At 46.0% G+C, this 14,159-nt stretch overlaps 1 protein-coding gene across 2 annotated transcripts in view; it reads left to right on the forward strand.

Moving 5' to 3' along the window:
• Positions 1-12,882: 12,882 nt before the first annotated feature.
• Positions 12,883-14,159, forward strand: part of KDM5A (lysine demethylase 5A) — an 84,902-nt gene continuing 83,625 nt past the window's right edge. For both annotated transcript variants that reach the window (XM_077827510.1, XM_077827520.1), the window contains exon 1: positions 12,883-13,300. In XM_077827510.1, coding sequence (XP_077683636.1) covers positions 13,133-13,300 — 168 coding nt within the window. In that variant the 5' untranslated portion in view covers positions 12,883-13,132. The remainder of the gene's footprint in view (positions 13,301-14,159) is intronic.

Here is a 14,159-nt window from a genome sequence, read left to right on the forward strand (position 1 = left end):
GCCTTTCAAAAAAGTCTCCATACGCACATAGTCAGTAGAGACCTGTTAGAATTTGGCAGCTACATTCTGCGAAGATTCCATCTCAGAGAATTCCATCTGTCCTGAGCGTGCTCCAGCCTAGGATGTGGGGGGCTGAGTAGGACTATGCTTTCAATTGCTGTTCCTGGCTGCAAGGTGACTGGGACCCAGTGTGGGGAGACAGAGACTGGATGAGGAGCTGGAGTAGTGTTGTGAGGGAGACTGGGACTGGCTAGGTGAGGACCCCTGCCTTATTCAGTGCACAGGATGGATGGTGCTTTGGGGAGGCATCAGGACTGTGTAGTGAAGAAAGTTGTTGTCTACAGGCCCCTGCCTCCTGTGTTGCAGAAGTTGGTAGGTTAGTGGGTTTGGGGCCATATGTTGAACCATATCCTAGCTTTTGAGCAATTGATAGAATCCCATGAAATTTTTGTTATTTTAAAAATATTTTTTCATTTATTTTTGAATTTCATATTATTTCGTTTTACCCTGCTCACAGGGGGCTAGATGGCTCTGGAGGCGGGGGTAGGGTCCTACCCATAGGAGTTGTGTGGGAGGTAGGTTGACCAGATAGCAAGTGTGAAAAATCAGGAGAGGGCATGGGGGGGGGTAATAGGTGCCTATATAAGACAAAGCCCCAAATATTCTTACTGTCCCTATAAAATTGGGACATCTGGTCACTCTAATGGGAGGCCTTAGAGGAGATGGAGTTGCAGAGGGACTCACCCTGCAGCCCTGAGGGACAAGAGCGATAGGAGCCACAGTTGTGGGATGAGTTTTTCATTTTTATGAATTCTCTTTCATTTTATGTCACATTTGCAAAAAACATGAAGTTCTAGTGATTGATTTAGCAACCTTACCGTTCTCTAATGTAGCTTTTTGTGTGTAATGGGATAGAGGTCAAGGGACTATGTGTGACATGCCACAGGTGAGCTCAGATGGTTAGTCATCTACTAGAACTCTTGAGGTCTCTACTTGCTTGTCTGATTGAGAGCTGTTAGCAGTCCTACTTTGCTCCCCACTTGGCACCCTTTGATCTACACTGAAGGGAAGGAGAGAGGAGATGGAGCCCATGAGTGTCCCGTTATCCACCAGGACCTCTCTCTCTAGGCTGATCTTACTCTGGGAGAGGACTTGGGGGTGAAAAGAAAAGGAGTACTTGTGGCACCTTAGAGACTAACCAATGTATTTGAGCATGAGCTTTCGTGAGCCACAGCTCACTTCATCGGATGCATACCGTGGAAACTGCAGCAGACATTATATACGCACAGAGATCATGAAACAATACCTCCTCCCACCCCACTGTCCTGCTGGTAATAGCTTATCTAAAGTGATCATCAAGTTGGGCCATTTCCAGCACAAATCCAGGTTTTCTCACCCTCCGCCCTCCCCCCCCCACAAACTCACTCTCCTGCTGGTAATAGCCCATCCAAAGTGACAACTCTCTTCACAATGTGCATGATAATCAAGGTGGGCCATTTCCTGCACAAATCCGGGTTCCCTCACCCCCCTCCAAAAACCACACACACAAACTCACTATCCTGCTGGTAATAGCTCATCCAAAGTGAACACTCTCCCTACAATGTGCATGATAATCAAGGTGGGCCATTTCCAGCACAAATCCAGGTTTTCTCACCCCCCCCACACCCATACACACACAAACTCACTCTCCTGCTGGTAATAGCTCATCCAAAGTGACCACTCTCCCTACAATGTGCATGGTAATCAAGGTGGGCCATGTCCAGCACAAATCCAGGCTTTCTCACCCCCCCCCTTTTTATTCCGGGGACACACACACACACACAAACTCACTCTCCTGCTGGCAATAGCTCATCCAAACTGACCACTCTCCAAGTTTAAATCCAAGTTTAACCAAAACGTCGGGGGGGGGGGAGGGGTAGGAAAAAACAAGGGGAAATAGGCTACCTTGCATAATGACTTAGCCACTCCCAGTCTCTATTTAAGCCTAAATTAATAGTATCCAATTTGCAAATGAATTCCAATTCAGCAGTTTCTCGCTGGAGTCTGGATTTGAAGTTTTTTTGTTTTAAGATAGCGACCTTCATGTCTGTGATTGCGTGACCAGAGAGATTGAAGTGTTCTCTGACTGGTTTATGAATGTTATAATTCTTGACATCTGATTTGTGTCCATTTATTCTTTTACGTAGAGACTGTCCAGTTTGACCAATGTAAATGGCAGAGGGGCATTGCTGGCACATGATGGCATATATCACATTGGTGGATGTGCAGGTGAACGAGCCTCTGATAGTGTGGCTGAAGTTATTAGGCCCTGTGATGGTGTCCCCTGAATAGATATGTGGGCACAGTTGGCAGCGGGCTTTGTTGCAAGGATAAGTTCCTGGGTTAGTGGTTCTGTTGTGTGGTATGTGGTTGTTGGTGAGTATTTGCTTCAGGTTGTGGGGCTGTCTGTAGGCAAGGACTGGCCTGTCTCCCAAGATTTGTGAGAGTGTTGGGTCATCCTTTAGGATAGGTTGTAGATCCTTAATAATGCGTTGGAGGTGTTTTAGTTGGGGGCTGAAGGTGACGGCTAGTGGTGTTCTGTTATTTTCTTTGTTAGGCCTGTCCTGTAGTAGGTGACTTCTGGGAACTCTTCTGGCTCTATCAATCTGTTTCTTCACTTCCGCAGGTGGGTATTGTAGTTGTAAGAAAGCTTGACAGAGATCTTGTAGGTGTTTGTCTCTGTCTGAGGGGTTGGAGCAAATGCGGTTGTATCGCAGAGCTTGGCTGTAGACGATGGATCGTGTGGTGTGGTCAGGGTGAAAGCTGGAGGCATGTAGGTAGGAATAGCGGTCAGTAGGTTTCCGGTATAGGTTGGTGTTTATGTGACCATTGTTTATTAGCACTGTAGTGAGAACACTCAAAGGATTTGTCCCCTCTACTCTCAAGATCAAAGGGCAACCAGAAGGGAGGTGCAGCGGCTCAGACAGGAAGTAGTGGGAAGGGCAGGGAGCTCAGCATTCAGGGCCAAGGTTGGTATAGCTGCCAATGGACCTGGCATATTGACTGAAACATCAGTTACCTGATATAGGTTTTAAAAATCCAAGACTATGCTGGCCAAAACAGGGCAGTTGGCAGCTATGGCCACAGACAACCATTGTTCTCTGGCATCAGAAAGATCCTCTGGGTATTGCAAATGTGGAATAATTGTCCGCTGGGATGTGCAGGCAGTGGGCATAACCTAGAGGAATGAGTTGGAGTTGCAGACCCAGGCTATGTCTACACTACCACTTATGTCAGTATAAGCAACATAAATTACACCGACCTAAGTGCCAGTGTGAACAATGCTATGTCAGCGGGAGAGCTTCTCCTGCCGACATACCTGCTGCCGCTTGTTGGGAGGGGATTAATGAAATCGAGGGGAGAGCTCTCTCTCATCAGTTTAGAGTGGTTGCATGAGAGAGTTTACAGCAGCACAGCTGTGTCGGTGCATCTGTGATGCTAGAAGCTCTCTATTGTAGCCATAGCCCCAGGAAATCCTGATTCTATTCCTTGCTCTGCTGCTAACTTGTGTGGCCTTGGCAAGTTATTTAACATCTCTGTGCCTTTGTTTCCTCATCTGTACAATGGGAGTAATTTCTCCTTATCTCACAGTACTGCTGTGACATTTAGTAAATGTTTGAACAGCACCTTGAATATATAAAACACAAGTTCCTTAATATGGATGCATGTACTTGGGACTGGTGGCCTGGGTTGGGCAGGCAGTGGCACCTAACGGCTGATGTCCTGAATTCCAGACAGAAAAGACTTTTGAGGCTATGGCTATGCTAGACAGTTTACAGCGGTGCAGTTGTACCAATGCAGCTATGCTGCTGTAAGCTCTCTAATGTAGCTGCTCTAAGCCGATGGGAGAGAGCTCCCCAACGGTTTAACTACTCCAGGCTCCGCGAGAGAAGCACTGCCCACACCGGTGCTTATGTCAGTGTAACTTATGTAGCTGAGAGGGGTGGTTTATTCACACCCCTGAGCAACATAAGTCATGCCAACATAAGCTGTAGTGTACATATGCCTTAGCAGCCCATAAGCACCCTTACAACGTAGCAAATATCTTAGAAGAGCCACAGCAAGTATAAAGCAGGAAAATAGACTAAGAATATGTAAAAAGAAAAGGAGTACTTGTGGCACCTTAGAGACTAACCAATTTATTTGAGCATAAGCTTTCGTGAGCTACAGCTTACTTCATCGGACGCATACTGTGGAAAGTACAGAAGATCTTTTTATACACACAAACCATGGAAAAAATGGGTGTTTACCACTACAAAAGGTTTTCTCTCCCCCTACCCCACTCTCCTGCTGGTAATAGTTTATCTAAAGTGATCACTCTCCTTACAATGTGTATGATAATCAAGCTGGGCCATTTCCAGCACAAATCCAGGGTTTAACAAGAATGTCTGGGGGGTGGGGTGGGAAAAAACAAGGGGAAATAGGTTACCTTGCATAATGACTTAGCCACTCCCAGTCTCTATTCAAGCCTAAGTTAATTGTATCCAATTTGCAAATGAATTCCAATTCAACAGTCTCTCCCTGGAGTCTGGATTTGAAGTTTTTCTATTGTAATATCGCAACTTTCATGTCTGTAATCACGTGACCAGAGAGATTGAAGTGTTCTCCGATTGGTTTATGAATGTTATAATTCTTGACATCTGATTTGTGTCCATTTATTCTTTTACGTAGAGACTGTCCAGTTTGACCAATGTACATGGTAGAGGGACATTGCTGGCACATGATGGCATATATCACATTGGTGGATGTGCAGGTGAACGAGCCTCGGATAGTGTGGCTGATGTTATTAGGCCCTGTGATGGTGTCCCCTGAATAGATATGTGGGCACAGCTGGCAACGGGTTTTGTTGTAAGGATAAGTTCCTGGGTTAGTGGTTCTGTTGTGTGGTATGTGGTTGCTGGTGAGTATTTGCTTCAGTTTGGGGGGCTGTCTGTAGGCAAGGACTGGCCTGTCTCCCAAGATTTGTGAGAGTGTTGGGTCATCCTTCAGGATAGGTTGTAGATCCTTAATAATGCGTTGGAGGGGTTTTAGTTGGGGGCTGAAGGTGACGGCTAGTAGCGTTCTGTTATTTTCTTTGTTAGGCCTGTCCTGTAGTAGGTGACTTCTGGGAACTCTTCTGGCTCTATCAATCTGTTTCTTCACTTCCGCAGGTGGGTATTGTAGTTGTAAGTAGGTAACCTATTTCCCCTTGCTTTTTCCTACTCCCCCCTCCCCCACGTTCTTGTTAAACCCTGGATTTGTGCTGGAAATGGCCCACCTTGATTATCATACACATTGTAAGGAGAGTGATCACTTTAGATAAGCTACTACCAACAGGAGAGTGGGTTTGGGGGAGAGGGGGGAGCGGTAGGGAGAAAACCTGGATTTGTGCTGGAAATGGCCCAACTTGATTATCAAGCACATTGTAAGGAGAGTGATCACTTTAGATAAGCTATTACCAGCAGGAGAGTGGGGTGGGGGGAGAGAAAACCTTTTGTAGTGGTAAACACCCTTTTTTTCCATGGTTTGTTTGTATAAAAAGATCTTCTGTACTTTCCACAGTATGCATCCGATGAAGTGAGCTGTAGCTCATGAAAGTTTATGTTCAAATAAATTGGTTAGTCTCTAAGGTGGCACAAGTACTCCTTTTCTTTTTGAGAATACAGACTAACACGGCTGTTACTCTGAAACCTAAGAATATGTAGAGAAGAGAAGGACCACTAGTTGTTATGAAGGCCGATGCATACTGTTGCTGGTATAGTATTTGGGGATAGAGTGAAAATTAGAAACAGGTGAGTTTATACATATTTTAAAGAGAGGCACAGAGTTTCAGATCAACTTTTGTCACTTGCAAGGACTGCAGAGTTAGTCTTAGTTGATAATAATCTCTTCACCAATTTTTGAATTTTCAGAGTTGCACACATTTACTTTTTCAGCTTTAAAAATAACCTGAGGCTTATCTGTGCATGGCAAACTCAAATACCTGAACTTTAAAAACTGAAACTTTCTCTGTGGTTACTCACTACTGAAGACCAGTTTCCTGACATTTTTAATGGAAAAATGGACTAAATTAAAAAATTATAAACTACTGAAAAATTCCTTCTGCTGTGTGCAGCACAGAACTTCTAATTTGAGGGATATTTTATTATTTAAATGACTGATACACTATAATGGCATACTGGCCTTTTAAGGCCAGAGGACGTAGTTATCCTGTTCCATGTGCCCAGGAGGCCTTGAAGTCATCATTTGGGGAGAGGAAGTTGGTTCTGGGGAAGTCACTTTCTGAGAGAGGGAAAGTGTAGGAAAAGAGTCCAGATTACTGTTCCTTTAACAGCCCTTAGACCAGGAGCCTTGTAGAGTGGGCAAGACAAGGCTCTTCTTTCTTCCAGCTGGCACAGACAGGTGTTTGAGATAACCTGGGAAGGGTCAAGGAGTGCTCAGGTGATTGGGGGTGCAGGTGACTCAAAAAAGAGGGTCCAAGCCCAGTCAGGGAAAGAGCCATTGAAGCTAGTTGCTAAGGAAAAAGTTCAGCCTTAGTGCCCTGCCCAGCTGGAAGGAGAACTACAGAAGGGAAGGCTAGGGTTGAAAGCAAAACACCCAACACTAGGAAGTGGGGGAGGCTGTGAAAGCCCCTGAACTTAAGGGGACAAGAGTTGGAAGCTAGGGAGGCCAGGACATAAAGGACACAGTCCCTTGCAGGAGGGCTGTGAAATCCTGGACTTAAAGAAGGGCCAAAGCAGCTCTTTAGAGAGGTGGATGGTGCTTTTTGCCAGAAGCTGGGAATGAACAACAGGGCATGGATCACTTTACGATTATCTGTTCTGTTAATTTCCTCTGGGGCACCTGGCACTGGCTACTGTCAGAAGACAGGATGCTGGGCTAGATGGACCTTTGGTCTGGCCCAGTATGGCCGTTCTCATGTTCTTCTTAATAAATTAGACCCTGGGAGAGTGGGCATATTACCCTAAATACTTCTTGCTATGCGTAAATTATTTCTGGGGACCTGTCACAGGGTCTGCACAGGCTTTCACCTCCTCGTGCCTGTGCCGGCCAGCCAAATAAAGAGTCCCAACACCTTCTTTGGTGCTTCACCCTTGTGTCTTTATTTACAGTGCAACCATGTAGTCCCTTTTATTCCCCCAACAGCTATCCCAATTCAGACCCTTCCCAGGGTCTCCTGGCCTGTGAAGCGCCTTGCCTTTGCTGAGGAGACAGCACTGTAAACCTCCTGTTCCCTCCCAGGCTAGCCTCCTAACTTAGCATTCTCCAGGGCTTTTATAGCCCTTCTCTTCTTCAGCCCAGCTGCCGCTACTTAGCTGTGAGCTGGCCCTCGTTAGGGCCTGCAGCTGGGCTCTCTGCTGGCTGCCTGGGCCCCTGCACCTGGCTTCCCTACCAGAAAGCAGGGCTTAGCCAGCATTTTGGCAGGGCATTCAAGGGGTTTTACCCCTGCCCTTCCACAGGACCACAGAGGGAAACTGAGGCAGCACCTCTGCAGTGCCACCCCAGGCCACGAAGGGGCACCCGGGAGTGACACCCATTTATATATACAATCAGTACAACAGGATTGTTGGATAATGACATAGATGTACTTTTTGAGGTTTTACTGCATAATTTAATGGCTGTATGTGCTTAATGCACTTTTTGAAAGCATATGAGTAATCAGTAGAGAGAGAGGAGTAATTGTTGCCTTTTGTTTTTCTTAAGTATCTACAAAATAAGATAACTAAAGTCACTAAAAGATCATGAAATGAAAAAGTTCTAGGAATTTAAGATTGTTCAGATTACACCGATAGGGCCAAATTGCAGCGATAGGTTTGGTGCAGCCAAATGTAGCTCCTGGTGTCTTCAGTGGGAGATGCAGCTGCTGATGGTGGTGCTGAATGGTCAGCTGATTGTTTCCAGTAAGTCTGTTAATCACCCCTTTCTGTTTATAAAGGTTCCTAACTTTTGTTTTTCTTTGGCTACGAGCTACCTTTGCAACTTTACTTTTTTTGATGCTGTAATGAATTTGAACAAAAGTGTTGTCAAGCTTGCAATGAACAGAGATATTAGCAATGTTCGGCCTCAAACTTCTAGATGCTTCAAAAAGCAAGCCTTGCAAAATTAAACTAAAACTTGTGGTCAGGATGCGCTGCAACCAGATAACACGTTGTGCTCACTCCTATGTAGTAAAGATAAGTTATGCCCCCGGGCATAATTTATCAAACCCACATTAACCACATTTAAGACAATTGGCTACAAGAAAATAAGTAAGCATAACTTCTACAATTAAAGCGACTATGCTAACCACACTGACAATTTGGCCCACCCTAATTGGTTGGTCTGTTTTAAAAACACGGCCAACCAATAAGATAAAAAGGACAAAGGGACAGGACTAAGTGTGTGTGTTTAAATCTGACCCACGCCCCCTGAACCGAAGGGACGTGCACTTCTCAACTGTCTGTATCTGGCCAATGCAAAAGATGGCCGACTGAAGGGTAACGTATTTTCGGACGAATGCAGGGTAAGATTATGGAGTAAAGAAGTCTGGTTGCTCGAGCTGAATTGATCTTAGTTGTATCAATACTGTAGTGTTAAAAATAGTGGTAAGTGACTGGTGAATAATAACTTTACACGTACTTGTGCTTGTCTTCAGTGAGTGCATGTGGCGTTGTTACTTGACGAATAATAACTTTACATGTACTTGTGCTTGTCTTCAGTATAACTTGCCATTTTTATTAATCCTTATTCAGTGCTGGTCTTTACTCTTTCTTAAAACCTTTTTTGAGGAATAATTAGTAGTTTTAATTTCTCTTATATGGGCACTACTCAACCTCATTACATCTCTGTTGGGTGGTGGGAAGTAGCAACCACCCAGGGCACAATTAGGGCCCTGATGCGTGTCTCCTTCTTCCAACATCTCTGTACGGTGTCAGAAGTGGGATTGTAAAATCTGGGATAAGGGGACACGGTCAGACACTGTAACCTGTCTGCCCTGAGACCCATAAGCCTCTAAAGACCCTGCGGTATAGTTTCTATGCGGGTGCCTTTCAGACAATTGCCTGCCGAACTGTGGTAAAAGCAGTCAAAGACTCGGGTGACACACACTAGCTAATAAAGGGACGCGGTTTGGATTTTAAAATTCGGCTTTGGGACTTGATCCTAAAAGACACCATGGCATAATATATTAAAGGAACGCAAAACCCAGGAGTCAATGTTCCCAGACGTATGGTTATACCTGCCAGTGTCCCTTTTCGTTGTCGAATTACTGGTTTTAGACTCTCAGGTCACAGTTAGTGAACCTTTTGTGTTCCTACCTTCCAATTTCTACCTAATGGCAACCTTTTGCTGCCATAATCTTACCTTCTTGCTGCTATTCCCTTAAGAAGGATCCCATTCCCTCAGTGTCATAGGCCATTGTGCCGTCCCTTTGATCTACAGTGATAGCGTCACTGTCAGCACAAGTTACAGAAATTGTCTTGTGCTGGGGTTAATCTTGTCACTGTGAATTTACTTTCTCCCCAAGTGTTATAAATTCTGTCTTGCACTATTAGTAAGTTTTAAAATTGTAAAATTCCGTGGCTGGTCCACAATTGTAAGGTTTTATTTCCCCCTGTGGTATTTGATGATTAGCTAAATAAATTTAGGGTCCAATCCAGGAGTCATTGTTGCCTGGATTTTTTCTGGCCTTTGTTTTTTGTTGGAGTAGTCTGTTGTCTTCTTAAACACTATTTCTGTTCCCGGAACCGAAAATATCTTCATAGGAAATTTAACAATCTGGTTCTTCCATTAGTAGAACTGACATCAGAAGCTCAAGCTCCTGCCTTTGAAAGGACATCAGTGTAAATGTCAGTCAGTAGTCCAAGCAGTAGTCCAGCAGCAAAACAAAATAAATCACCAGCAAAAGGAGAAAAATTCTCTTCAGAACCAGGCACTCCAGGATAGCCTTCATGTACAGACTCTTCTTTTTCAAAGTATTAATCTTGTTTTGTCAATTGCTGTTAGTAAGTCAAACCCTTGTAAAAATGCTTCTGCTTGGGAAAAAGATTATAGGAAAGGGCCTTTATTTGGGGCCATTTGTGGCCCCGTGCGTGTTAAAAAACATTGTAATGCTCAGGTAAAGTGTCTGATGTGCAAGGAATGACTCTACCTTAAAAAATCCTTAATCAATAACACATATTCTAAGGAAGCAATAATAGCAAATAGCTGTGTAGGTATTCCTCAAAAATTCACTAAAACATCATTCTTATTGTTATCAATCACATGCTCAATGCGCAGTCAGTCGGTCGTATTTTGGCCAACCGAAAGTATAGCTTGCGTCATTCGGTCTTACCGTTATCATTTCCAATTGGGCACTGTCATCAATTCTACATGGATTCGGTATACAGTACACTTAATTCTGTTAAGCTCCAGGTGCACCTGCCTACCCCCCTGTGGGTGTCCAAATCAGAGGAAATTGTCCAAAAATTCTCTAAAATTGACTTAGCAATAATTCGGCTAGGCAATGTTATGTCCGCAATTCTCAATGTCTCACAGAAACGTTACCAGAAGCTTACCCTGGTAATTCCTCCCTCTACTCAATCTAAGGATATGATAATAATCCCATGGTTAAAAAAAATAGAAAGATTTGTCTGCATAATCCGGCAAGATGTTAAAAAAAAACGGCCCACCAGGTAATTGGAATCCCTAAAAAATTGTTACATATTGTGGAGCAGTGGGGTCCACACATTCTTCTGGGATTCTTAGTGTGTTTTACCATAGTTATTTCTGGGGCTTTAATGTTTGCCTGCATTCGCTATTTGCCCCGTTATAAAGGAATATACTCAGATAAATGTTGTTTTTGCTAAGCTGGAAGTTTAGGCCTCGGGGGTGTGTGATTAATTTGAACAAAAGTATTGTCAAGTTTGCAATGAACGAAGGTATTACCAATGTTAGGCCTCAAACTTCCGGATGCTTCAAAAAGCAAGCATTGCAAAATTAAACTAAAACGTGTGGTCAGGATGCGCTCCAACCAGATAACACGTTGTGCGGACTCCTATGTAGTAAAGATAAGGTATGTCCCCATGACATAACTTATCAAACCCGTGTTAACCACATTTAAGACAATTGGCTACAAGAAAATAAGTAAGCATAACTTCTACAATTAAAGCGACTATGCTAACCACACTGACAATTTGGCCCACCCTGATTGGTTGGTCTGTTTTAAAAACATGGCCGCCAGATAAGATAAAAAGTACAAAGGCACAGGACTAAGTGTGTGTGTTTAAATCTGACCCACGCCCCCTGAACCGAAGGGATGTGCACTTCTCGACTGTCTGTACCTGGCCAATGCAAAAAACGGCTGACTGAAGGGTAACGTATTTTTGGACGAATGTAGGGTAAGATTATGGAGTAAAGAAGTCTGGTTGCTCAAGCTAAATTAATCTTAGTTGTATCGATACTGTAGTGTTAAAAATAGTGGTAAGTGACTGGTGAATAATAATTTTACACATACTTATGCTTGTCTTCAGCGAGTGCATGTGAAGTTGTTCATTAGCTACTTGATGAATAACAACTTTACATGTGCTTGTGCTTGTCTTCAGTATAACTTGCAATTTATATTAATCCTTATTCAGTGCTGGTCTTTACTCTTTCTTTATTTTGTCTGTGCTGTCTTTATAGCTGAAAATCATTAAAGAATAATTTTTAAGGAATAAGTATTAGTTTTAATTTCTCTTATATGGACACTACTCAACCTCATTACATCTGTGTTGGGTGGTGGGAAGCAGCAACCACCCAGGGCACAATTAGGGCCCTGATGCATGTCTCCTTCTTCCAACATTTCCGCAGTTGCATTTGTTTATACCCATTTTATAGATAGGTAAACTGAGCCACAGGGAGGGCAACCTGCTGCTAGCTCCCTGTCACCCTGGGCAAAGCTGGAACTTGAATCCACAGTCTTGACTCTTCTCCCTCTAGCCAATACTCTTTAGCTTATAGCTAAGAATGACGTATGAGTGGGAACTACTTTGATACCTTTGGTAAGAGGCACAGTATAAGCCAGTCAAGAGTCAAGCAGCACCAAGTGGACCTCACCCCCCACCTTGCAAAACCGAAAGGTGCCTAGAACACCACTGAGACTTCAGGCCCCATTTTGGATCAGTACAATCATCATGGGATAATCCCAAGGAGCAAGAGAAGGTAAAAATCTGAGCAGAGAAATTACTATTGGGGGCAGGAGGCAACTACAGTTGCCAGTTTTGGTTGGACGTATCCCTGGAGGTTCCATCGCATGATATAGTCTTTTATACCTGCAGACTCCAGGACAATCCTGGAGGGTTGGCAACCACGGAAGCAACTGTTTTCAACCAGCCTGGGGGGCGCGGGCCCCCTCTCAGCCCGACCGGCCACACTCTGGCTCGAGGAGAAGGGGCCCTGCGACTGAGGTGAGGGGGCGGGGGGGCCGGTAGGAGTCGAGTTCGGGGCGGGGCTCTGGGCGGTACTAGAAGGGAGGGGCTCTGTGGGGGTGATGGGGACGGGTCAAGTCGCTCCCTTGCATTCGCCCAGACAATGGGGGAAATGGAATGTCGCCACCGGAAGGGAATCCTCCCGTCTCTTCACACATTCCTCCGCGCCGGAAGTGGATGCGGCTGCCGCCGTGGCCGGTCTCAAGGGCAGAGAGCGGACTCTAGAGCGGGGGTGTATTCGGATCGCTACGCCCGGGCAAGGGTGCGAGGCGGGATGTTCCGAGCGTCCTGCGGCGGTCAGGGACTTTTTACCGGGTTGTAGGCGGAGGGATACCGTGTCCTTCACTTCCGGCGGAGGGATTTTCTCAGTACACGTAACTTCCGGCCGAGCCAGAGTCAGAGGAGGAGGGGGAAAAAATCCCCCCCCCGAAGGGGAAACAAAAACAAACGGGAGGAGGCGCCGCCGCCGCGGCGGGTACCTGAGACCCCGGCCTGGCTAGCGAGACTGGGCCCTTCCTCCAGCTTCCTGCCCGGCTGCAGCTGGGGCCCGTAGGATGCGGCTCAGCCCCCGGCCCGGCTGGCCCCGGCTGTGACCCGACCTCGGTAGCGGAGGAGAAGGAGCCCGTAGCCCCCGCCTGTTCCTGCGGAGCCGGTGCCCACCGCCCTCCCTCCCCCTCCCCAGGGCCGCCATGTCGGGGGGCGGCGGCGGGTCGCGCTACGCGGCGGAGTTCGTGCCCCCGCCCGAGTGCCCAGTCTTCGAGCCCAGCTGGGAGGAGTTCAGCGACCCGCTCGGCTTCATCGGCCGGATCCGCGGCCTGGCTGAGAAAACCGGCATCTGCAAGATCCGGCCCCCCAAGGTACCGGGCGGAGGGGGGACTGGTCACGCCCACGAGCAGAAGGGGCTTGAGGTGACCCTGGGGGGGAGACGGGCCCTCAGGGGTCCCGTTTCCTAGGATCTCTCCCTAGTGGGTGTGACAGGCCCCGAGGGCACCTCCCCGCAGCCCCGGGGCTTTGCTCAGCCTCCGGAGGCGGCTCCCGGTTCTCCGGCTTCCTGAGGGCGGGAGCAGCCACGGACACTCCGGCATTTGCACTGCCGCCTGGGCGAAGCTGGCCTGTGGGTGCCTGACCACCCCACAGGTGATACTTGGGAGCTACTTTCGCTGCTGTGTGCGATGTAAAAAGCAGATGAAGTAACGTTCTCCCCTCCCCCCGGAAAAAAAAACATGGCTGGGGTTTAAAGCCCTTCCGCCTGTGTCGCCTTTCGGGTAGCAGATCAGTAAACTATCGTGTCTGTGTCAGGGACACGCAGTTTCTATGTATTTTTTTTGAGCCTCAGAAACAGAGTTGTGATAAGTCCATGGATGCATTAATACTGGTGAATACTTGTTCTCATTGCTGATGTCAGAAACTTCACTGAGCTCTGTTACTCTTCAAAACATCATTTGTTTGGATCTTAAACTTGCAAAGGTGGCTCAGGTGAAAACTGTAGTTTATTCTTTAGGGGGAAGAAGGATTTTCCATTCTAAGATACTACTGTGTATAAACATATTTCTGTAATTATCATTAGAACTATCAGTGATCTGTTTGCAAACAGGAAATTTGGTATTTGAGTATTGTAGTTTAAAAAATTAAAGCCTAAAATCTAGGTCAGAGTGGCCAGATTATGCTTGCAGCATTATTTTATGACAGTTTGCCCTGCAGAGGCTTCTGGTAAAT

This window comes from Eretmochelys imbricata, chromosome 1 (assembly GCF_965152235.1).
Source record: "Eretmochelys imbricata isolate rEreImb1 chromosome 1, rEreImb1.hap1, whole genome shotgun sequence".
Lineage (NCBI taxonomy): Eukaryota > Metazoa > Chordata > Testudines > Cheloniidae > Eretmochelys > Eretmochelys imbricata.